Source organism: Ovis canadensis, chromosome 17 (genome assembly GCF_042477335.2).
Source record: "Ovis canadensis isolate MfBH-ARS-UI-01 breed Bighorn chromosome 17, ARS-UI_OviCan_v2, whole genome shotgun sequence".
NCBI classification, from domain to species: domain Eukaryota; kingdom Metazoa; phylum Chordata; class Mammalia; order Artiodactyla; family Bovidae; genus Ovis; species Ovis canadensis.
This window is the reverse complement of record NC_091261.1, coordinates 18640518-18667594: the sequence shown is the minus strand read 5'-3', so window position 1 is coordinate 18667594 and position 27077 is coordinate 18640518. Positions and strand designations below refer to the sequence as shown.

Genomic DNA, 27077 nt, shown 5'->3' with positions numbered 1-27077 from the left:
ATGTTTTCTTCTAGGAGTTTTATGGTTTCCAGTCTTACATCTAAGTCTTTACTCCATTGAGTTTACTTTTGTATATCAAATGAGAGAATATATCTGAAGAAAATTAAAACACTAATATGAAAAGAAACATGTATCCCAATATTCACAGCAGCATTATTTAACAATAGCATTACTTATAAACACTTGAAATAACCAGGAGCAACCTAAGTGTCCACCAAATATGAATGGATAAAGAAGATGTAGAAGATATATATATATATATACAACTGAATATTACTCATCCATATAAAAGGATGAAATTCTTCCATTTGCAACAACGTGGATGGAACTAGAGAGTATTACATACAGTATTATACTTAGTGAAAATAGTCAGACAGAGAAAGACAAATATGCTATTTTATCACTTACATGTAATACCTGAACAACAAAATGAATGAATACAGAAAACCAGAAGCAGGCTCACAGAACCGAGATTAAACTAGCGGTTACCAGCTGGGAGAGGGAAGTAGGGAGAGGCAGGGAAGGGCTAAAGGAATAAGAGGCACAAACTACTATGTATAAAGTAAACAGGCTACAGGGTGTGCTGTACAGCACAAAGAATATAGCTAATATTTTACAACTTTAAATGTAGTAAGATGTATAAAACATTGAATCACTATGCCGTACACTTGCAATTAATATACTATTATAAATCAACTAAACTCCAATTAAAAATAGAAGTCAAAAGCAACAAGGATAAAGACTTGAAAATACGATTTGTAAGGTAAATGAAAATGGAAATAAGTGTTTTTTAAAAGACAAGAAATACAAGGAAACGAAAAACGTAATGGCAGAATCATAATGTACTTCAGAGTTAGTGGGGATGTAAAAGAGGGTGCAGAATATCAAATGACTGGATTTGGCGAGCACTCCTAGAATGCAGAGGAAAAGTATCCGAAGACAAAAACAATGAGAGAGAAGATTACAGAGGACAAAAGATAAATATACATGAAAGAAATCATATACTTTACCAAAGACGAAAACAGATCAATCAGGAATGAAAAAAACACTATTGAATTACAATTTTCTGAGCTGAAAACAAAATTTGCATCTTCTGAGTATCGGGGCTCATTGTGTTTTAGGAAAAGTTAATTAAAAGGGATTTGTATGCAAGTGCATTCTGCAAAAGTAAAGGAATACAAAAATTTTAATTATAAGATTAAAGAAAAATTCATACATATTCAGAAAGAAGAAAAATCTCAAAGTTGCAAAACTCAGGCTCTTTCCACATTTCTTCTGCGAAACAGCAAAAGAACCCATACATAATAGAATACCATCAACAGAATTTCTAGAGCAAAGAAAAGGTATGAAACAGAAATTTTGTGACAAAATTGTTTTCAATGTATGAAGGTCAGCAAAAAAAAAAAATCATTTTCAAATATACCAATGCCCTGAAAAGCTGCTCAGAAAAACACGTGTTTTTAAGAAAATAAACAAACACTTATCTGAAGACCAAGACATGAATCAAAATCAAGGATGAAAGAATTTAGAAATCATGGTGTAAGAGTCCCAGAAGTTTTTCCTGTAATCAGTATTCAGTTCTAGAAGGGTCATTTGTGGTATGTGAATGCTGTGACTCTGATGTAAAGATTGGTCCTGCCAGGCTTTACCTCATAGTTTCTTTTGCTATTCTACTTTCCCAGGAACCAAAAGATTAGTTTCCTAGGGTATACACTTGAACTCACTCATAGTTCCAATGAAATGTTCTTTTAAATGGAATCTTGCTCTATAAGCAATAACCAGTGTTGTTCTGTCAGGCACTTACAATGGCTAAACGTTTGGAACAGGTACCCAGCGACCCAGTAAACCAGACAAGAATAACAACAATATAATGACGATTTTCGGGTTCACAGAACTTAAATATGACTTTTCTCCTTTTAAAAGTTCAAACTGAATTGCCTGAGTCACCCCTCACAAAGATCCTCTTTATATCATAGAAACACTCTCTGAGTGTTCTTACGGAGCTTTGCTGTTTAACTAAGGATAAAAATATACCTGGAAAACAGATTTGACAAAATATACCAGAATTTAGCAGTGAATATCTCTGGGTGGTGGAATACTAGAGGCCTTTTTTTTTCTGATAGTGGTCTGTATTTTCCAAATTTTCTGAAATTTATTACAATTAATAGTAAGTTTTAGGAAAAACATATTTTAAATGAAGCCATAAAAATTTAGGTAAAAATAAGTGAAATTATGTAAAAAACTATGAACAAAAGCAAAGTATCACAGAACTTTAGGAATGGTTTACCTTTCAGGAGGCAACACACTGAGACTAAATTTTAATCCTTTTTTTTTTTCCTAACAAGGACATGTTGTATTTATAAAGGATAAAATACAATTAGTTTGAACTTCTTTTAACAAAACATGCATACAAAAGTGTTTCCTTTAAATTTGCCTTCAATGATCAACACATATTTTGAGAGCAGGGGCATCACAACATCTTGAGAGTCAAAACTCTTATTCCCCTCCCAGGAAGTAAAAGACAATCTGCTATGTCCTACAGCTTTGGAAAACGTTGGTCTCAGGCTTAGAACCTAAAGACTCTTGATTAACTGAAGCAGGTGTCAGGGACCAGGTCTGTCACAAATTCATTCTTGCAAAGCAGGGGCAGCTATCCGAATATGTGATTTGAAAATGCCACTTGTTTTTAAAGGTTTTGTGTGTTTTGTTTTTTTTTTTTTAATTCGGACTGTTTTGAAAGTCTTTGTTGAATTTGTTACACTATTGCTTCTGATTTTTATGTTTTGGGGTTTTGGCCATGAGGCATGTGGGATCTTTGCTGCCCAGCCACGGATGGAACTGGCACCCCCTTCATTGGAAGGACAAGTCCCAACCACTGGCTCCCCAGAGAAGTCCCTGAAAATGCCTCTTGACTGCAATTTACCTGTAATGTTTTCCAAGAAGCAATGTGCCAAATTTAAGCGCATGTTGGTAGCAGCCTGCAATAGCAGGAGGGCAGGGACTGTGCCCAGTAGCACTGTTTCATCCCCCACACAATTGAAATACCTGGTACAGAATATGTGCTAATTGTTTATAACAAATGAATGTCAAAATTAACTGGATACAGTGTGGTTTACAGGTGACAATGATGTCATATGTCTCTAGACTAAAAAATGACACAGGTCTAGGAGAAAACTGCATATTGGGTGATAATTTAATGGGAGTGTTCTTGGTGTCTCTGCCTCCTGCAAATGGAAGCAATGACTAGTCTTCTGTTCATCTCCTACAACTCTAACTTTTTTAAAATAAATTCTTTCAAGTTTACTGTGTACTGCTGTTTGGGCCATATGGATCTTACCTATTTTGGTGTCCACACTCATACATGTTTGGTGAAAACGAAAATTTGAAGAGACTTCTGGGAAAGTAATTATCAGTAAGAAGAATCTTTTAAAGTTCATATTTTTGATGTAATATTAATTTCTAGGAATCTTTTATAGGGAAATAATCTGGAATGTGCCAAAAGATTTATTAACAAAGATGCTTATTACAGTATTATTTATAACTGTGCAGAAATCAAGTTAGTTTCTGAGTTAGCATAACACTGCTATTCTTAGAAAAAGATGCTTGCAAGGTTGAGCCTCAGCTGGCATCTAAGCACTTAGAGGGTAAACAGTTCCCTAGTCCCTGATGTAAAATTTTCCCTGAAAGATAAGGGCATCTCACTATGCCTAAATTGTACAAACAATATGATTTAGGCAGAATATCAGCTTTCCTTCTGAAAGTCTGGAATATTGGTACATGCTAAGCAGATGGTACCAATGTGAGCATGTCCCATTAAAAATTCTGGGTGCTGAGTCTATAATGAGTTTCCCCAATATATAACCCTTCCCATGTGTCACTCATTACTGGAGGAATCAAGTACCTCCATGTCATTTCACTGGAAGAGGACTCCTGTGAGCTTGCTCCTGATTTCCTCTGGACTTCACGCCATGTGCCTTTTCCCTTTGCTGATTTTGCTTTGTATCCTTTCACTACAGTAAACCTGAGCTGTTGATAGGACTATATACTGAGTCCCGTGAGTTGTCCTAGAAAATCACTGAGTAGCCTTGGGGTGGTCTCAGGATCCACAACACAATAATCAAATTAGAAATAAGATAAAATTCCAGTAATGGGAGATTGGTCGAGAAAATTATAATATATACATACACTGTATTATGTTTTGATAAAAATTTTACCTATGAATATTTTTTACATTACACAAAAAATTAAAATATGATACACCTTATTCCTTTAATTATGAACAACAAAAAAAAATCTTAAGCTAAAGGACTGGACAGAAATATGCCAAACTGCTGAAAGTGGTTTGGTCATATTTTTGTCTTTATTTTCTTTTCTTTTGCTCTGAATAAGCTGAATGTGAGGTTCACAAATTCTTAAACCTCACTCACCACTTTTCGAAGAAAGCTATCCTAATTGTGTTTTCCTCATACTCACAGGTTATGCATGAGTTAGAATTATTGTGCAAATTCTGGAATGAGAATTAAAAATTCTGGAATGGAATTAGCAAATAAAAGCAAGAATCAAATCCCCTAAGAAAGACTGTTAATTTTTTTTATATTTGCATCTGTGTTTGATGATCAACTTGTCAGAACATTGAAGTTCATTAATACATCATTATCTTTATTGAAAGCTTATTAAAGCAACACATTCAGTGTAAGAAAAAAAGACTCTGGTGACAAAAACAAAAGGATAATAATGGAACAAAATCTTAGCCCTGCTTATGCTTTTATCTTTATTCCAAATGTTTCACTCTGTTCTTTTCTACTCTCCTAATCATAGTTGGTAGTAAGTGAGATTATCACTAGCAAGGTATAGACCTTTTATGATTAGTGAAAATTTAAAACCCAACTACAGGCAGAGAACCATAGAAGACTATATTAAAACTTTGTGTAAGTACAAAGTGATTTGCAAAGCCCAAGTCTATAAAGCTACAGCGAATATCATACATAAATATAACAAACAAGATTTTGTGAAACAAGCTAACGATGAGGACTTTCCATTGTTATGATCAACACTTACAATCTGGTTTTAAGGATTAGTCAGTTTCAACCGGTCGTTTTCAGTCCTTTCAACCCTCACCAGAAAGGAAGCAAAGATAAAACACAAATCAAGGTTTCTACTTGTTGTGACTACTAAAGTCTAAGTTCTGATAAAAATTCTGAATATTAATATATTAAATGTTATCTATGAAGTAATAATATTAAATGTTATCTATGAAGTTCAGTAGCCATGTGGACCCAGTTTCCATTATTACTAATAAATTAAAATTGACTGTACTAATAAAATATTTCACAGATGCTCTGTCTTCTTACTCCTACACATTCAAAGATCAAATTCAACAAAATTTGGTTCTTTCGAGAAACATATTATGTATCATTTTAGCAGCAATTTTAAGAATAATTAACAAAATTATGGGCATTTCTTAGTGATTTTACTAACTACTATGCCTATATATGATTTTTTCCTCTAGTTAAAGTGCTCTACTTGCCTTAATCTAATAGAGTATTGAATTCCATAGCCACTTATTTGCTTATGCCACGGTGCCCACTTGTGACGGTTAATTTTAATGTATCAACTTGTCTAGGACACTGTGCCCACATATTTAGTCAAAGATATCTAGATTCTTCAGTGAAGGTATCTGTAAATTATTGACATTTAGATCTGCTTTGTGTAAAGCACATTGCTTTCCAAAAGGTGGGTGAACCTCATCCAGTCAGCTGAAGGCCTTAAGAAAAAGACGAATCTCCCCTCAGGAAAATTCTGCCAGCAGACTGCCTTCAGACCTGAGACACAACATCAAGTTTTCCATGGGTCTCAGTCTGGAGCCCACACTACAGATTTTAGGCTTGCTAGTCTCTGCAATTGTATGAACTAATTCCCTAAAATAAATCTCTCCATATATGAGGAGGAGGGGTGAGAGAAAGAGTTACTTTTAAAAATCACTTACGGAGAAAGAGAAACCTACCTGTCTATGTATCCTCCATTTATCTAGATGTCTATGTAAATATATTGATCAATAGGTGTATATATATATATATCTGTATCTATATCTATAGAGAGAGATCCTACTGATTCTGTTTCTCTCAAGAACACTAGCTACGATCCCTGACCAGTTTTGACCTTCCCAAAGCACATCCAGCTTTCCAGGCCAACTTGTAATTCCATCCTTTTTCTCATCACTCATAAGAACTTACTGAAATTCAAAGGAATATAGCTGGCATGATCACAAAAATAATCCTGAATCCATTCTAATTATTAAAAAGTTAGTTTTCAAAGTTTTGTCTTCTCAGTATTAAGAAAAATATGCCTTGCAATCACCTCATGTATATGATATACCAATGTGAATAGTCATGGAGGCTGAAAACCATCCATATCTCCATCACTGGGACAGAACAAAACTTGTATTGTGGGTTACCTTTTATGTTTTAACTCAGCCACAATATTATAAACTTTATAAGACATGGCTGATGTCTAAAAGCTTTTTGTATTCATTATATACCTATCATGGTATTGTGTATAGTCAATTTTTTAAAAATTAAAAAAAATTACTCAATTTAATTGCTTTTAAATTCTGATGACATCTTAACTTCTATGATGGATACTTATACCAAATGTCTTTATCCTTATAAAAAATGGAAGCAACAATAATATAATAACTATATCTCTACTTGAATGTAGTTTTATAAAAATAATATAAAAATGTGGAATTTGAACTACTGGTAATAATAAAATTTTTAGATGAGACCATGATATTTTGGTATGCTTTAAGAAGATACCTTTAGATTTTATAATAAAACTGAAAAATATTTGTGGGTAGATGGCAAGGAATTTGCTTCAAGTAATCCAAGCTGAGAAGGAAATTGAGTTGGTGCATGGATCAGACAGTACTGACCATGAGTTGATAATTACTAAAGCCAGGTGATGAGTACATGTGGATCTATTATCCTACCCTCTTTATTTTTGTATATATGTAGATTTTCCATAATAAAATGGCTTTTCATCTATTTCTTCAAAAATATATAAACCTCCTCAATGCCAAGAAAAGTTTTAATTAAATAGCTAATCATCAGAAAAAGAGAGCAGACAACAGAGCAACACATAAAGAATGATACTTTTCTATCTGGCAAAATCTGGTTTAGAAAAGAAGGAATAAAACTGAACAATAAGGTATAAGGAACTCAGCTAAGTAATAAAATCTCCAAGTCCTCATATGGTGACTTTGCTAAAAATATTCTAAAATCCTATGTCAGAAACTCTCTACCTGAGAGAGTTTCTGAGAATCTCTATCTGCATCTCTAAACAGCATCACAAATTTGTTTATGGTCTATCTTTTCCACTAGAATATAAGCACTACAAGGTTAGTAGCTTTTGTCATGTTCACCAGTGCCTCTCCAGCAATGAAGAGAGCACAGATAGTAGGGTGCTCAACAAATATTTGTCAATTATTCCTGTATATAAAATATGCTGTCTTCTGATTACCATCATAAGACCATATAGCATTAACTAAAGGTTTTAAACCATTAGCATAAAAATTCACTTCAAAGATTCAAGCTTTATTCATGTATGATTCTTTATGAAAATTATTTATTGGTAATTCATATCTACTTATTATGTTAAAAATAATTTCTATATATACCATCTCATTTTAGCCTTATATCCAATGACACATAAAAGAAACAGGGATAATCTTTCCACTTTAGAAAATAAAAAACTGAAGCTCATAATATTGATCTGCTGAGATTTTAGCTCTGTTTTTTTTACTCATGATCATTCTTTTAATTGTAGAACTATCCATATAATTTTTAAATTTAAGATATCTCTAAAATTAATCAAGCCCTTTCACACAACACTATTCATTCTAGTAAGGAATGAAACAGTGTCTAAGAAGAAGTTGGGCCCATGGCCAAAGGATGAGACAGAGAAAATCATGCCCATTATATGAGTTTTACATTCAATATTAAGAAATATAATTTCAAAATCTTAAAAAATACGCAGAGTTCATCTTTTACTTTAAATACAGAAAGTCAGGAAAAGTCCTTCCAACTCTAACAATGAGAACAATTTAGACAGTTGATACAACAATAACTTTTTGAGCTTATCTGAGAGCTGAGGTCACAAGGCAACCTGATAAACTGCAATACGAGGTTGCCAAACTCTAGCAGTGAGAGTCAATACAAATCACCTTGGGCAGAACATGAAGAGATGACAAGCATAGAAACAGGCAAGAAGAAAACAAATGGAATTTTAACAAATCTTTTAAAGGCCAAATGTGGACTCGATAGTATAGTTTTCGCAGAAGCCCAGACACCTGGGTCATCTGCATCCACTCCCCTAGTCTTTTCTAAAGGCTTCCACTGACTACTGCTGAGATAGACAGGAATAGGGCAGGGGATCTAAGAGAGAGAGCTCTTCTGTGGTACGGCATGCAGGACCAGAAGATCCCAAAGAAGCCTGTTTCCAAACCAGACACTGCATGAGTACAAGGTGGTGCCTGGCTGCTGGTGAAGAAGGAGCAGGGAACTTCTGAAGCCATTGTAACACTGATAGCAAAGTCAGACAAAGGTATTAGAAGAAAGAAGAAGTATAACCCAACATCATTAAACATAGATGCAAAATTCTTTAATAAAATATTAGCAAATCAAATTCATCAATATATGAAAAACACAATATATCATGGTCAATTAGCAGTTGCTCAAGAATATAAAGTTGGTTTAATATGTGAAAATTAATCAGTGAGATTTATTATAGTAATACACTAAGAGAAATCAAATGATATTTAAGGACATGCATAAAAAACATTTTACAAAATTCAACAATTAGGAACAAAAAAATTGTTCCAGAGCCAACTACCAAAAAGGAAACTTTCAAATCCAGATGATAAGAACCTATAAAAACTGTAGCTAATATTATACATGATGGTGAGATATTGAGAGCCTTCTGCTTAAGATGTGAAATAAGACTAGATGTCTATAATCAGCATCATGCTAGGATTCATAACCAGTGCAAAAAACATAAGACAGAGATTTTTAAAAAGACAATTAAACAAAAAAAGTATACCTTTATTCAGAATGTCATGACTGCATAGGTAGTAAATTCTAATGAATCAGAAATAAAACTAGTAGAACTAGTAACAAAAATTAGTACTCTTGCAAAGTACAAAGTCAATAAAAATATCAACTGTATTCTATAGAGTATCATAAACAACTAGAAAAAGGAGTTAAAATTGGCATCATTTGCAAAAGCTTCAAAAATCAAAGCATTAAGGATAAATTTAACAAATAGCAGGTAAATATAAATATAAAATGTGTATTTTATAAAAAGAAAATATTGACGAGATATGAAAGATTTAAATAAATGAAGTAATACACTATGTTCAGGGATTAAGATATAACATTAAGATTGTTGTTCTAAATCCCACAACTGATTTCTAGATTGAAAGCAATGTCAATTATAGTCACAGTCATCTTTTCTTCTGTAAATTGAAAATATAACTTAAAATTTACTTTGGAAAAGAAAAGTAATAAGAATAGTAGAAACAATCTTGAAGAGAAAAAATGGGAGGGTATACACCACTTAAAATTTACAATAAAGCTGTAAGAATAAGGTAATGAGGGAATGAAACAGAACAGAGTCCCAAAATAGATGTACACAAATAAAATCAGTTTTTGACAAAAGTACCAAAGCAATTCAATGGAAAAAGAAATCTCTTCAATAAATGATACTACCATAAACCACACACAAAATTTAACTTCAAATGGGTCCTAGGGTAAAACATAAAAGTTAAACAACAAAGCTGCTAGAAAAAAAATATAGAAGATCTTCACAATCTTGGGATCAACAAAGATTTTTAAAGAAGAGACAGAAAGCACAAGTCACAAAGGGAAAACAATGAAAAAACTTGGACTTCATCAAAAATAAAATCTTCTGCTCATAAGAAAATGAGGGGAGAAAAAAGAAAACTACATACTGTGAGTAAATATTCATAACTCATGACAAAGGACGTAAATCCCAGAATACATATAGATTCTTGCAGTTCAACAATAAAAAGACAAATCACTCTTTTTAAAAGACAAGCTGCTTCACAAAAGGAGATCTATGCATGTAAAACGTGCACATGACAAAGCGCTCAGCACCATTAGTCATCAGGCAGAGGAATGCAAATTGAAGCCCCAATGAGCTAGTCCCGCTGAAATGACTAAAATGAAAGAGACGGACAAAAACAAATGTTGGAGAAAGTGGAGCAACTGGAAGGCCAATGGCAACGCAAAATGGTACCACGACTTTAGAAAATTATCTTGTTTCTTAGCTAAACATACATCTATTTTGTGATCCATCAGTTCTGCATCAAGATATTAATGCAACTAGCCCACAGGCTTCTCTGTCCATGGAATTCTCCTAGCAAGCATACTGGAGTGGGTTGCCATTCCCTTCTCTTCAGGGGAATCTTCCTAACCCAGGGATGGAACCCAGGAGGCCAGCACTGCAGATTCTTTACCATTTGAGCCACCAAGTCTCCATGCATCTTAAAGGTATTTTTAAATTTTAAGTTCATCTTGAGAATAAATAATTCACCAAACAAATTAGAGCATTTCAAAATCTAAACAGCCAAGTATTTTCCTTGGACTAAGCTCCTGTTTTTCTCACTGACAAATGAATTAAATTTAAGAACAATTTTATAAATGTGGCACTAAGGTGATTTTCTGTTGAGGGGAATCAGAATTTCTGTGGATATTTTAAACTTATTAGTATAAGGCCTCTTTAACATTAGATCTTTTATAATATTATCTATTGATTCAAGTATTAATATTCCATTCTAAAAATAGTCACCAAAGTCCAGTACTTCATAATTTATAGCTAACTTCTACATAAACAATCTCATCTGATTTTTATATCCACCAAGAGAAATAGATAAGCAGGGATTTCCCTTGCTCAATATAAGTAAGATAAAACTACATTTTTTTCTTATTTTACTCTTCTTCTTTATCATACTTGAAAGGCCTATTTGTTTAACTATTTTCTTCTTTGATTTCTTAAATTCTAACCACATTTTCCAACTCCATACATCTCCATTTAAAGCTTTTCTCCTAGTTAAGATCCTCACTTTTCCTAAGTAAATTATCCATTCTATCCAAATTTTTTTTTTTTAATTTAAGGCCAATCTTGGAATACAAAAGCAGTTTTTAATAGAGCTAAGAATATGGGAAAAGTTTTTTTAACAGATCAATATCATCTTTCATGTATCCTTCAGAAAATATGTGCTATCATTTTCATTGATTATTAAGAACCTAACTGGCAAAATAATACAAAAAGAAAAAGAATTATAACTATGAAGAATAATATAAAACAACTATGATTTTACTTAGCCATTTTGCTTGTTATTTTCCTCTACAATAATTTACTAATTCTAATGAAAATCCCAAAGAAAGGCAATGCCAAAGAATGCTCAAACTACTGCACAATTGCACTCATCTCACACGCTAGTAAAGTAATGCTCAAAATTCTCCAAGCCAGGCTTCAGCAATACGTGAACCATGAACTTCCAGATGTTCAAGCTGGTTTTAGAAAAGGCAGAAGAACCAGAGATCAAATTGCCAACATCTGCTGAATCATGGAAAAAGCAAGAGAGTTCCAGAAAAACGTCTATTTCTGCTTAATTGACTATGCCAAAGCCTCTGACTGTGTGGATCACAATAAACTGTGGAAAATTCTGAAAGAGATGGGAATACCAGACCACCTGACCTGCCTCTTGAGAAACCTATATGCAGGTCAGGAAGCAACAGTCAGAACTGGACATGGAACAACAGACTAGTTCCAAACAGGAAAAGGAGGACATCAAGGCTGTATATTGTCACCCTGCTTATTTAACTTCTATGCAGAGTACATCATGAGAAATGCTGGGCTTGAAGAAGCACAAGCTGGACTCAAGATTGCCAGGAGAAATATCAATAACCTCAGATATGCAGATGACACCACCCTTATGGCAGAAAGTGCCTCTTGATGAAAGTGAAAGTGGAGAGTGAAAAAGTTGGCTTAAAGCTCAACATTCAGAAAATGAAAAACTGGAAATAGAACTGCCTTATGACCCAGCAATCCCACTGCTGGGCATACACATGGAGGAAACCAGAATTGAAAGAGACGTGTGTACCCCAATGTTCATCGCAGCACTGTTTATAATAGCCAGGACATGGAAACAACCTAGATGTCCATCAGCAGATGAATGGATAAGAAAGCTGTGGTACATATACACAATGGAGTATTACTCAGCCATCAAAAAGAATACATTTGAATCAGTTCTAATGAGGTGGATGAAACTGGAGCCTATTATACAGAGTGAAGTAAGCCAGAAAGAAAAACACCAATACAGTATACTAACACATATATATGGAATTTAGAAAGATGGTAATGATAACCCTATAGGTGAGACAGCAAAAGAGACACAGATGTTTAGAACAGACTTTTGGACTCTGTGGGAGCAGGAGAGGTGGGATGATTTGGGAGAACGGCATTGAAACATGTATACTATCATGTAAGAAATGAATTGCCAGTCTAGGTTTGATACAGGATACAGGAAGCTTGGGGCTGGTGCACAGGGATGATCCAGAGAGATGATATGGGGTGGGAGGTGGGAGAGGGGTTCAGGATTGGGAACTCATGTACACCCGTGGTTGATTCATGTCAATGTATGGCAAAACCAATAGAGTATTGTAAAGCAAAATAAAGTAAAAAAAAAAAATGAAGATCATGGCATCTGGTCCCATCACTTCATGGCAAATAGATGGGGAAACAGTGGAAACAATGTCAGACTTTATTATTTTGGGCTCCAAAATCACTGCAGATGGTGATTGCAGCCATGAAATTAAAAGACGCTTATTCCTTGCAAGAAAAACTATGACTAACCTAGACAGAATATTCAAAAGCAGAGACATTACTTTGCCAACAAATGTCTGTCTAGTCAAGGCTATGGTTTTTCCAGTGGTCATGTATGGATGTGAGAGTTGGACTGTGAAGAAAGCTGAGCGCCAAAGAATTGATGCTTTTGAACTGTGGTGTTGGAGAAGACTTTTGAGAGTCCCTTGGACTGCAAGGAGATCCAACCAGTCCATTCTGAAGGAGATCAGCCCTGGGAGTTCTTTGGAAGGAATGATGCTAAAGCTGAAACTCCAGTACTTTGGCCACCTCATGCAAAGAGTTGACTCACTGGAAAAGATTCTGACGCTGGGAGGGACTGGGGGCAGGAGGAGAAGGGGACGACAGAGGATGAGATGGCTCTATGGCATCACTGACTCAATGGACGTGAGTCTGAGTGAACTACAGGAGTTGGTGATGGAAGGGAGGCCTGGCGTGCTCGATTCATGGAGTGGCAAAGAGTCGGACACAACTGAGCGACTTAACTGAACTGAACTGAATGAAAATCATTTTTAAAAGACCCATGGTATTAGGATCACACAGAAAATCTGTTTTTAATTATGTATTATTTCAGAAACACTAACAAATGAAAAAAATTGCCAATATTATTTCAAAAATTCATGTTCTACAGATTAATTGCAGAAAAACATTTTTATTCACATACAATTAGATGAAATTGTGGCAATTAAGATCATGAAAAACAAGAATTCTTTCTAAAAGTGTGTTTTCCTTTCTTGTAAATTAATGAATTAAATCCTTTTTAAAATACAATAAGAGAGAACGCATCAGTTATTTAAATATTTTTTCAATACATTTCCAAACTAAATTTTGCCCCAGAGAAATTTAAGCCAAAAATTAGAAACCCAGAAAAAAGAATTTCTAAAATTCAATTTACTTTATTCCCATGCTTTTCTTATTCCCTGTATTAATATTCTTTAAGTCAGATAAGCTTGCAAAATACATAATGACAAACATGTAATTTACTTTGGTCATAAATTATTAATTCCAATTTTCAAAACTTATGCCAGAGAAGACTATTTTAGGTATAAAAAGATATCATAAATCTAGCTGGAGAATTGCGTTTTAAAGCAGGGGAAGGGGAAACTTTAAAAGAATAAGATTTTGCTTTTTGTATTCTAAAAATTCACAGTCATTATAAGGAAATGAACCAACATTAGGATTTTGGTTGTTTATGGACAAAGTTTAGTTTACAGTGTATATATTCAAGAAGAAATATCCCAAACAGAAAATAAGAGAAAAAAATACTTTGAGAAAACACTCTCACAAATATTTATTTTGTGGGTCTTGATGGTACAAGTAATTACTCTGACATTTAATAAATGGTACTTTGAAGAACTGCTGCTGCTGCTAAGTCACTTCAGTCGCGTCCGACTCTGTGTGACTCCATAGATGGCAGCCCACCAGGCTCCCCTGCCCCTGAGATTCTCCAGGCAAGAGCACTGGAGTGGGTTGCCATTTCCTTCTCCAATTCATGAAAGTGAAAAGTGAAAGTGAAGTCGCTCAGTCATGTCCGACTCTTAGCGACCTCATGGACTGCAGTCTACAAAGCTCCTCCATCCATGGGATTTTCCTCCTAGTAAACCTTCAAGTCAAACCACCTTGGCTTTTATTTGTTTTTAAGCAATAGAATTGTAGTGTATTTTGTAAGCATAGTTTCAGTACCTCATGTTTAAAAGATACATCTGCATGAAATGCTTCAAAGGCACATCCCTTATATACACTCTATTTCCCAGTGGACACAGCTTAGCACAAACTGATAAAAATGAAGGGCCATAAAATAGGAAATTGATTTTCATACCCATTGGTGTGTAATTGAAAGGAATCTTTGAATACTTGCTATAAATTAGTTCCAACTTAAAAGCAATGAAACATTTTACCTTTTGCATAGTTAGGAATGACAAAAAGTATCCTTTTCTCCCTTTAGCAAAGAAGGGATGTTCTGTGATCTCAACAGTTATTGCCTTCATCTGTCTCAACTATAAACCCATCTCATGGACTGCACAGGAAAATTTGGAACTCCTTCAAAATTCAGTCATCCAAATATTAATACAACAGAGATTCTCATTGGTTTAAAGTACATTTTAGAACACTAGAATATTGTTCCAGGATATTAAATTTGAAGAATGACTGACTTTGGTTTCCCTGTGAGTTAGGACACAGCAATAAATAGTATTCCTCAGACTTAGGATAGACTCAAAAATGTATGAAAGGATACAAACATGTTTTCTGGTCCATAAAATCTGTATCATCCTTTGCCATATGTATTAGAGAAAACATATCAAGTATTTGTCTTAATTAGGAATAATAAATGTGTCAGTTACCTAGCAGAATTCGCACATAACAGTACCTGCTCTAAAGGGACATATGTTCGAAGACATTGTTTAATAGGAATTAGTAGCCTATAGATAAGGTCTTGCTTTTTCTTTTTATTTTCTTTTATAATTACAAGGGCTTTCCAGGTGCACTAGTGGTAAACAACCCGCCTGCCAATGCAGGTAGACATTAAAGACATCACATATTCAATCTCTGCACAAGGAGTATTCTTGTCTGGCAAAGAGACTTGTACAACTCAGGGAAACTAGGAGCCATGCCGTGCAGGGCACTCAAGTCGAACAGGTCATAGTGAAGAGTTCTGACAAACTGTGGTCCACTGGAGAAGGAAATGTCAAACTACTTCAGTATTCTTGCCACGAGAACCCAATGAACAGCATGAAAAGGCAAAAAGATATGACACCAGAAGATGAGCTCCGCAGGTCAGAAGGTTTCCAATATGCTACTGGGGAAGAGTGGAGGGCAATCACTAACAGTTCCAGAAAGAATGAAACAGCTGGGCCAAAGCAGAAATGATGCTCATTTGCAGATGTGTCTGGTGGTGAAAGTAAAGTCTAAAGAACAATACTGCATCAGTTCAGTTCAGTTCAGTTACTCAGTCGTGTCCCACTCTCTGCGACCCCATGAATCGCAGCACGCCAGCCCTCCCTGTCCATCACCAACTCCCGGAGTTCACTCAGACTCAAATCCATCGAGTCAGTGATGCCATCCAGCCATCTCATCCTCTGTTGTCCCCTTCTTCTTCTGTCCCCAATCCCTCCCAGCATCAGAGTCTTTTCCAATGAGTCAACTCTTCTCATGAGGTGGCCAAAGTACTGGAGTTTCAGCTTTAGCATCATTCCTTCCAAAGAAATCCCAGGGCTGATCTCCTTCAGAATGGACTGGTTAGATCTCCTTGCAGTCCAAGGGACTCTCAAGAGTCTTTTCCCACACCACAGTTCAAAAGCATCAATTCTTCAGTGCTCAACTTTCTTTACAGTCCAACTCTCACATCCATACATGACCACAGGAAAAACCATAGCCTTGACTAGACGGACCTTAGTCAGCAAAGTAATGTCTCTGCTTTTGAGTATGCTATCTGGGTTGATCATAACTTTTCTTCCAAGGAGTAAGCGTCTTTTAATTTCATGGCTGCACTCACCATCTGCAGTGATTTTAGAGCCCAAAAAAATAAAGTCTGACACTGTTTCCACTGTGATTCATAGGGTCGCAAGGAGTCAGACACGACTGAGTGACTGAACTGAAGTGAACTGAACTGAAGCAGGATATGGCAAGACTGAACATCAACATCTTACAAGTCAATAAACTAAAATGGATAGGAATGGGCCATTTTAATTCAGATGACCATTGTATCTGCTACTGTGGGCAAGAAGCCATTAGAAGAAATGGAGTAGCCCTCATAGTCAACAAAAGCCAGGTAAAACCTTATAAATGTCAGAATGACCATTTCCAAGGCAAATCATTCAGCTAAACAGTAATCCAAGTCTATGCCCCAACTACTAATGCCGAGCAAGCTAAAGTTGACCAGTTCTATTAAGACCTACATACCTTTTAGAAGGAACATCAAAACAAGATGTCCTTTTCATCATAGACGACTGGAATGCAAAAGTAGGAAGTGAAGAGATACCTGGAAAAATAGGAAAGTTTGGCCTTGGAATACAAAATGAAGCACAGCAAAGGCTAAGAGAATTTTGTCAACAGAACATGCGGGTAGAAACAAACATCCTTTTCTAACAACCCAAGATATGACTGTCTATGTGGACATAACCAGATAGTCAATACTAAACTCAGATTAAGTTCTTTGTATTCAAAGATGGAAAAGCTCTATACAGTCAGAAAACACAAGACCCGGAGCTGACTGTGGCTCAGATCATGAACTCCTTATTACAAAATTCTGGCTTAACTTGAGGAAAGTACGGAAAATCACTAGGCCATTCAGGTATGACCTAAATCAAATCCCTTGTGACTATCTAGTAGAGGTGACAAATAAATTCAAGAGATTAGATCTGGTAGACAGAGCACTTGAAGAACTATAGATGGAAGTTCATAACACTGTACAGGAGGAGGTAACAAAACCATTTCAAAGGAAAAGAAATGCAAGAAGGCAAAGTGGTTGTCTGAGGAGGCTTTACAAATTGCTGAGGAAAGAAGAGAAGTGACAGGCAAGGGAAAAGGGGAAAGATATACCCAACTGAATGCAGAGTTCCAGAGAATATCAAGGAGAGATAAGATCTTAAATGAACAATGCAATGAAATAAAGGAAAACAATACAATGGGAAAGACTAGAGACCTCTTCAAAAAACTTGAAGATATCAAGGGAATATTTCCTGCAAGGATGGGCACGATAAAGGATAGAAAACGTAAGGACGTAACAGAAGAGATTAAGAAGAGGTGGCAAGAATATACAAAAGAACTGTATTTAACAAAAAAGATCTTAGTGACATGGATAACCACAATGGTGTATCTCACATAAAGCCAAACATCCTGGAGTGTTCTGAAGCATCACTATGAACAAAGGTAATGGAGGTGATGGAATTCCAGCTGAGCTATTTCAAATCCTAAAACACAATGTTGTTAAAGTGCTCCTTCAATAAGTCAGCAAATTTGGAAAACTCAGCAGTGGCCACAGGACTAGAAAATGTCAGTTTTCATTCCAATCCCAAAGAAAGGCAATGCCAAAGAATGTCCAAACTTCATACAATTTTGTTCATTTCACATGCTAGCAAGGTTATGTTCAAAATCCTTCAAGCTAGGCTTTAGCAGTCTGTGAACTGAGAACTTCCAGATGTACAAGCTCAATTTAGAAAAGGTAGAGGAACCAAATTGCCAACATTTGTTGGATCTTGGGCAAAGAAAAGAAATTCCATAAAAACATCTACTGCTTCATTGACTATGTTAAAGCCTTTGACTGTGTGGATCAGCACAAACCATGGAAAATTCTTTAGAAGATGAGAGTTCAGTTCAGTTCAGTTCAGTCGCTCAGTCATGTCTGACTCTTTGTGACCCCATGAACTGCAGCACGCCAGGCCTCCCTGTCCATCATCAACTCCCGGAGTTCACTCAGACTCACGTCCATCGAGTCAGTGATGCCATCCAGCCATCTCATCCTCAGTCGTCCCCTTCTCCTCCTGCCCCCAATCCCTCCCAGCATCAGTGTCTTTTCCAATGAGTCAACTTTTTGTATGAGGTGGCCAAAGTACTGGAGTTTCAGCTTTAGCATCATTCCTTCCAAAGAAATCCCAGGGCTGATCTCCTTCAGAATGGACTAGTTGGATCTCCTTGCAGTCCAACGGACTCAAGAGTCTTCTCCAACACCACAGTTCAAAAGCATCACTTCTTTGGCGCTCAGCTTTCTTCACAGTCCAACTCTCACATCCATACATGACCACTGGAAAAACCATAGCCTTGACTAGACAGGAGTACCGGACTACTTTGTCTCCTAAGAAACCCTTTTGTGGTTTAAGAGGCAACAGTTATAACTGGACATGGAACAACTGACTGGTTTAAAACTAGGAAAGGAGTATGACTAGGTTGCATTTTATCACCCTGCTTATTTAACGTATATGCAGAGTACACAATGGGAAATGCTTGGCTGGATGAGTTACAAACTGGAATCAAGACTGCCAGGAGAAATAGCGACAACCTCAGATATGCAGATGATACCACTCTAATGGCAGAAAGTGAAGAGGAACTAAACAGCCTCTTGATGAGGGTGAAAGAGGAGAGGGAAAAACCTGGCTTGAAACTCAACATTCAAAAGACTAAGACCATGGCATATGACAGTATCACTTCATGGCAAATAGAAGGGGAAAAGTGGAAACAGTGACAGATTTTATTTTCTTGGGCTCCAAAATCACTGCGGACAGTAACTGCAGCCATGAAATTAAAAGACGCTTGCTCCTTGGAAGGAAAGCCATGACTAAACTAGACAGCAAATTAAAAAGCAGAGACATGACTTGGCTGACAAAATCCATATAGTCAAAACCATAATTTTTCCAGTAGTTATGTAATGTACAGATGTGAGAGTTGGAGCATAAAGAAAGCTGAGCACTGAAGAATTGATGTTTTTGAATTGTGGTGCTGAGAGATTGTGTTTCTGAATTGTGGTGCTGACAGTCCCTTGGACATCAAGGAGATCAAACTAGTCAATCTTAAAAGAAATCAAACCTGAATATTCTTGGAAGGACTAATGCTAAAGCTCCAATACTTGGTCCACTTGATGAAAAGAGCTGACTCATTGGAAAAGACCCTGATGCTGGGAAAGACTGATGGCAAAATGAAAAGGGGAGGCAGAGAACATAGCATCACCAACTCAATGAACATGAATTTGAGCAAACTCTGAGAGACAGTGGAGGACAGAGGAGTCTAGCGTGCTACAGTCCATGGGGTCAGAAAGAGTCGGACATGACTTAGCAACTGAAAAACAACAAATCACATTTTATAGTCTTAGTATTGATAAAAGAGGGCTTCCCAGAGGGTGCTAATGGTAAAGAACCTGCCTGCCAATGGAGGGGGCAGAAGAGATATGGGTCCGATCTTTGGGTCAGGAAGATACCCTAGAGGAAGGAATGGCAACCCACTCCAGTATTCTTGCCTGAAGAATCCCACAGACAGAGGAACCTGGCGGGCTTACAGTCCATAGGGTCACAAAAAGTCAGACACGACTGAAGTGACTTAGCACACACACACTGATAAAAAGTAGAAATATATATACATACTATGTAAACACAAGTCAAGAAAGCTGAAAAACCTTTAACTTTTTATATTCTATATTTTAAATGTGTCTCAAATACATTACATAGTTAATATCTTCCCCTTATACTGTAAAATTCTTTGACTTTTACCTGGAGTATTTTGTTCATTTTTGCTCAATGTACACGATAGCAATTATAAGTGAATATAAGCAATAGTAAGTTTTTACTTGTATTTACCTTCTCATTGTCATTTTCTATTTTACCAAGTGCTCCTTTCCTTGCTCCTCTTGCCCTCATTTGTGTCACATACTATACTTAATGCTATTTTTAATCATCTACCAGTTTAAAAGTCACATAATAATGTCAGTTATTCTAGATAAGAAAAAGTACATACTTAACAAACACTCTTTAGGGCTTATCTAGTGGTACAGTGTTTGGGACTCTGCTTCTACAACAAGGACACGGGTTCAATCCCTGGTCAGGGAACTAGGAACCTGGGTGCTGCAGGCTGTGCAGCCCAGCCAAACAAACAAACAAAAACTCTCTTTACGTTTTCCCTCTGCCACTTACCTTAGATGGGACATTCTCCCTCTGGATGGATCATATGGCTGTTAGATGTCTTCACAGTATTTTCCTAGTATCATTCTTGCCTTCGCTTCAAGTATTTTGCTACTTGTCTTTCTGTGTTGAATACTGGATAATTTCTTCTAACCTTACCTATCATTTCACTGGTTATTTCTTCTTCTGTATCCAATATGTTACCAAGCATGCCGATATAGTCAAAACGTCTTTATTTTCTAGAAGTTCTGTTGTCTTAATTTCAAATGTATGCCACTTTTTGTAATTCCCTATTCTCTACAATTATTTTCATCTTATTTCTTTAAGCATACTAAGTATAATGGTTCTAAATTTGAATCTGATCATTCCAGCACATAAATCTGAATGAGCCTGTTACTACTATCTGTTTTTTCAGCTTGTTTTGTACCTTTTGTATTGTTTCTTTATGTGCTTAGATAATATGAACCTCTTGACTCTCAACGCCCCTAAAAATTAATTTAAGCTCCTTTCATTCAGGAGGAGGTACACTTCTGTCTGCAGCCTGGGGGCATTACCAGTTGGAAATCATCCTAAACTAAGTTCTAATTTGAGGCTCCTTGCTAAGCTAGGCTATGTATACACAAGGTGCCAATCCATGTAAGACACTGAAAGTGACCATAACTCCTCAGGGAATTTGTTTCTTTTTCGCATTTTTAAAAACTTTCTGCATTTGTTGGAAAAGAAGTGGGATACATCCTAGATTGTTCTTACCAGGGCTTAATGCAGGGAGGCTCTTTAATTAAAGTCTCCAATGTGGACAGGCCATAAACCTTAACTCTGTCCTCCTTACCTGCAAACTTGCTTTTCCCAAGTGTGCAGTATCACAACGCCTTCAGGGCATAAACAAGTTTCCCACTTTAACACCCTGCTTCTTACTTTGGTTACAGGTGATCAATCAACAATTGACTGGTGGAGCTCTCCATTGTCTTTTTAGTGCTTCACTGAATTTTAAGATAAGTTTTAAAGCAATTTATTGTTATTTTTTTTTAAATTTCAAAATGGATGACTTATCCAAACCACGTTTCTCTCCACTAACTGAAATAAATACCTCAGTAGAATCATCACATTATTAAAGTCAGAATTTAACAAATTTTTGTTACTCAAAAACTAAAACAAGATACTATTTCAATGTCCACATTTCCTTGGCTATATGATAACAGTTTTTTACAGTCTCAAAGGTATTTATCTGTCTATAAGTAGATAGCTAAGTAGCACTGGCCCATACTTCTATTTCCTGATATAATAATCATTGGCAGGTCTCCAAACATCTTTTTCCCAGTTTAACAAAGATACAGGACTAAACATAATACTAAAATAAGGAAATCAATATGTCTCAATGGCTCAATATAGCTGCTATAAAAATCACACTGTGTTTTTTTAGGAATGCTTTAGAGTTGCTTCACAAAAATATTACTTATCTATTAAAAAAAAACAGTGAGTTAGGATAATTAGCTAATCCATTCTCTACCAAAAGATACTACAGTTATGTTACGAATTAAATTGTGTCTGCCAAAAATATGTTAAAGTCCTAGACTCCAACACCTCAAAACGTCACCTTTTTGGAAATAGGGTCACTGCAGATATAATTAGTTAAATTAAGATGATGGCATACTGGAGTAGAAAAAAAACACCATCACTCAGTCATGACTGACTCTTTATGAACTCATTGACTGTAGCACGCCAGGCTCGTTGGTCCATGGGATTCTCCAAGGCAAGAATATTGGAGTGAGGTGCCATTGCCTACTCCAGGGGATCTTCCTGACCCAGGGATCGAACATGGGTTTCCTGCACTGCAGGCAGATTTTCTACTGTCTAAGCTGCTAGGAAACCCCAGAGTGGGCTCTTAAATCCAGTGTGACTCATGTCCTTATAAGAAGAGGACAAAAACACAGACACAGAAGAAGAGAGCTATGTGAAGTCAGAAGCAGCGACCGGATCACGCTACCACAAGCCAAAGAATGCCTGGAGTATAATAAGCTGAAACAGAAAGAAAGAAAGAGTTGCCCCCACCCCCAGAGGCTTCAGAGGGAGCATGGCCCTGCCTACACTTTAGGCTTGAACTTCTAGCATCCAGAACTGGGAGAGAATAAATTCCTGTTGTTTTAAACTACTCAGTAAGGAGTGATTTGTTATGGTAGCCCTAACAAACTAATACACCTTATTAAAATGCTATTTTTAATTTTACATCTTATCAGTAACTTTTGAAGAAATTATGACTATCATTTAACATAAAAATTAGGTAATGATAAGAGATTTGTGTTAGACATTAATGTATGAACTATGAATTCTTCAAGGAGGTTTGCTTCTTGGCATTTGCTTTAGTTATTCAAAATATCATGTGCCTTCTCATTTGTAAATTTTAGTAAAAATATACACTTTTCCCCTTATCTTAGACCTAGTCCAAAAATAAGCATAAAAATGAAAAAAAAAATCAGAAAAGTAAACTCCTTAGGTGAAATCAGACATCATCCACAACTCAGATGCACAATATACAAGAAAGAGCTTCCAAATATAAACTGAAGTTAAATGAGAGTGGAGGAAGGGAAAGTTAGAGATGCCCATGGTTGCAGATGTCAGACAATGCAGGGAAGAGCTCTCTAAAATAGCTCCACTGCCTGAGGAACAAATCCTTTTGGAAAATCAGAACTGAGGTTCTGTAACAACAAAAGCACTATATTTTTACAAGGTCTCCAGAAGTCGAGAAATGAGGCTGACTGAGGAAACACATAAATGAGGCATATTTTCAGGATTCAACCCCCTTGTTGTTAAGGGGGTAAGGACAGAGAGTCAGCAATATGAGTGGTCCTCAGAGTGGAGATAAAATGATTGGTGAGGGGGATGTAAAAACTAAAGAAAGTGCTAGTCACTCAGTCATGTCCGACTCTTGGCAACTCCACGGACTGTAGCCCACCAGGCTCCTCTGTCCATGGATTCTCCAGGCAAGAATACTGGAGCGGGTAGCCATTTCTCCAGGGGATCTTCCTGACCCAGGGATTGAATCTGGGTCTCCTGCATTGGAAGCAGATTCTTTACCATCTAAGCCACTAGGGAAGCTCTTGTGTACAAACAGGGACCTGTGTCATTAAAAGTGATTCCCATTAATGTGGAACTCTGCTCTGACCACTGAGATATATAAAGCTCCAAGCCTCCTACAGGTGGCTGGTCTAGGAACAACTCACCACAAAGTGAGTAATTAAAAACAGGAGGGACTAGTATAAAAAGTATACAGAAAACACTGTAGAAACTAATAAAATGGGGAAAGTGCTAAAAAGAACTATGACCAATGACTACAACAAGAAAAATATTTCTAGGGGGACAAAAAGGAGGAAAACTAGTACCACAAACAATGTAAGCATTCTGACCTAACGTATTACCTATGGCCTCTGGAGGGCAAAAAAAGGGTAATTGTTTCTATTAAAATAACCCCCTGAAGGAACACAAAAGTTGAACAAAGATATGGTCAGATGACAGAAATAACCACTTGAGCTGAAGAAAAATATAAAATCATTTGTATAAATAAAGACATATGTCCTCAATGGCATTACGCTAAGTGAAATTAGCCAGACAGAGAATGATAAATAATGTATGATCTCTCTTATATGTGGAATATATGTGTACATATATATATATATATAATTTATATACACAAATACTAAGCTTATACATACAAAGAACAGATTGATGGTGACCAGAGGCAGGGGATGGAGGGTGGAAGAAATGGGTGAATGCTTTTATGTTTGTTCAATTGAATTTTTTAAAAAAGAGAAATGAAGACTATTGGACAATAAAAACAGGATTGACAGAGGTACACAACATGAAAATCAACACAGTAAAGAAAAAATTTTAATGGAATAAAAGAAAATGATAGACATAGAAAACAGGCAAAGGAAGAAAAAATAACAAAATAATAGAACAAAATATATTAAGGACATAGTTTCAGGAGCAATTATTAAAATAAAATTAGGATGTTATAAATTGAAGGATATACTTTCATATCAGGATCAAATCATATCTCAGAAACATTATTAGAATCCAGAAATTAAGAACGGTCTGAATAGCCAGGCAAAAAGAACATAATGCCTATAGGGAGCAAAGCTTCAAGGTAAAAGATAGTGGAAAAATGTCTACAAAATATTCAAGAAAAATGAACGTGACAGAAGATTTTTATCCTAGCCTAGATGATACAGTCAATAAATAACTAACTGAAATTTTGAGAGGGAAAAGAAGTTGGTAAATGTTGTAGGTACTGATACCAAAATCATTTATTCAGTTCAGTTCAGTTGCTCAGATCTGTCTGAATCTTTGCAACCCCATGTGCTGCACCATGCCAGGCTTGCCTGTCCATCACCAACTCCTGGAGCTTGTTCAAACTCACGTTCATGGAGTCGGTGATGCCATCCAACCATTTCATCTTTGTCATCTCCTTTTCTTCCTACCTTCAATCTTACCCAGCATCAGGGTCTTTTCTAATGAGTCAGCTCTTTGCATCAAGTGGCCAAAGTATTGGAGCTTCAGCTTCCACAGCAGTCCTTCCAATGAATATTTAGGACTGATTTCCTTTAGGATTGACTGGTTTGATCTCCTTGCAGTCCAAGGAACTCTCAAGAGGCTTCTCCAACACCACAGTTCAAAAGCATCAATTTTTTGGTGCTCAGCTTTCTTTATGGTCCAACTCTCATATCCATACATGACACGACCTTTGGAAAAACCATACCTATGACTAGATGGATCTTTGTTCACAAAGTAATGTCTCTGTTTTTTAATATGCTGTCTAGGTTGGTCATAGATTTTCTTCCAAGGAGTCAAGGGGGAAAAGTATCATTTGGAATTAATAAACTACATGATCAAAAATAGGTATATTTAAAGTATAAGGTATGCAGTAAAAGGTGACTGACTCTGGTAGCTCAGTGAATAAAGAATCTGCCTGCAATGCAGGAGATCTGGGTGGGATCTCTGGGTCGGGAAGATCCACTGCAGAAAGGAATGGCTACCACTCCAGTATTCTTGCTAAGCATGATCTCATGAACAGAAGAGCCTAGCAGGCTGCACATGGGGTCACAACAGTCAGATATGACTTAGCAACTAAACCACCACCAAACAATAAAAGAAAAAAACATAGCTAACACAATTTGGTGATGGGTTAAAGAGAGGGGAAACTGAAAGTGTTAGTCACTCAGTTGTGTCTGATTCATTGCAGCCCCATCGACTGTAGACTTTCTAAATTCTTTCCATGGAATTCTCTAGGCAAGAACTGGATTGCCATTCCCTTTTCCATGGGATCTTCCCAACCCAGAGATGGAACCTGGGTCTCCTGCATTGCAGGCAGATTCTTTACCATCTGAGCCACCAAGGCAGCCTATAAATAGAGGGGTTCAGTTCAGTGGCTCAGTCATGTCCAACTCTTTGCAACCCCATGGACTGGGGCATGACAGGCCTCCCTGTCCATCACCAACTCCTGGAGTTTACTCAAACTCATGTCTATCACATTGGTGATGCCATCCAACCATCTCATCCTCTGTCATCCCTTTCTCCTGCCTTCAATCTTTTCCAGCATCAGGATCTTTTCAAATGAGGCAGTTCTTTGCATCAGGTGGCCAAACTAATGGAGTTTCAGCTTCAACATCAGTCCTTCCAATGAACACCCAGGACTGATCTCCTTTAGGATGGACTGGTTGGATCTCCTTGCAGTCCAAGTGACACTCAAGAGTCTTTTCCAACACCACAGTTCAAAAGCATCAATTCTTCAGTGCTCAGCTTCCTTTATAGCCCAGCTCTCACATCCATACATGACTACTGGAAAAACCATAGCCTTGACTAGATGGACATTTGTTGGCAAAGTAATGTCTCTGCTTTTGAATATGCTGTCTATGTTGGTCATAACTTTCCTTCCAAGGAGTAAGCCTCTTTTAATTTCATGGCTGCAGTTACCATCTGCAGTGATTTTGGAGCCAAAAAAAAAAAATAAAGTCTGTCACTATTTCCAGTTTTCCCATCTATTTCCTATGAAGTGATGGGACCAGATGCCATGATCATAGTTTTCTTGATGTTGAGCTATAACCAAACTTTTTCACTCTCCTCTTTCACTTTCATCAAGAGGCTCTTTAGTTCTTCTTCACCTTCTGCCATAAGGGTGGCATCATCTGCATATCTGAGGTTATTGATATTTCTCCCAGCAATCTTGATTCTAGCTTGAGCTTCAACCAGCCCAGTGTTTCTCATGATGTACTATTCATATAAGTTAAATAAGCAGGGTGACAATATACAGCCTTGACATACTCCTTTCCCAATTTGGAACCAGTCTATTGTTCTGTGTCTGGTTCTAACTGTTCTTTCCTGACCTGCATACAGGTTTCTCAAGAGGCAGGTCATGTGGTCTGGTATTATAATCTCTCTCCGAATTTTCCACATTTTGTGATGATCCACACAGTCAAATACTTTGGCATAGTCAACAAGGCAGAAATAGACATTTTTCTGGAACTCTCTTACTTT

The 27077-nt window shown here is 36.5% G+C and overlaps 1 protein-coding gene across 1 annotated transcript in view; it reads right to left on the bottom strand.

Annotated features, from left to right (window-relative positions):
* Positions 1-27077, bottom strand: part of IQCM (IQ motif containing M) — a 522664-nt gene that overhangs the window by 285253 nt on the left and 210334 nt on the right. The window contains 3 exon segments of the mRNA XM_069558325.1: positions 6928-6976; positions 15618-15636; positions 21445-21459. Coding sequence (XP_069414426.1) covers positions 6928-6976; positions 15618-15636; positions 21445-21459 — 83 coding nt within the window.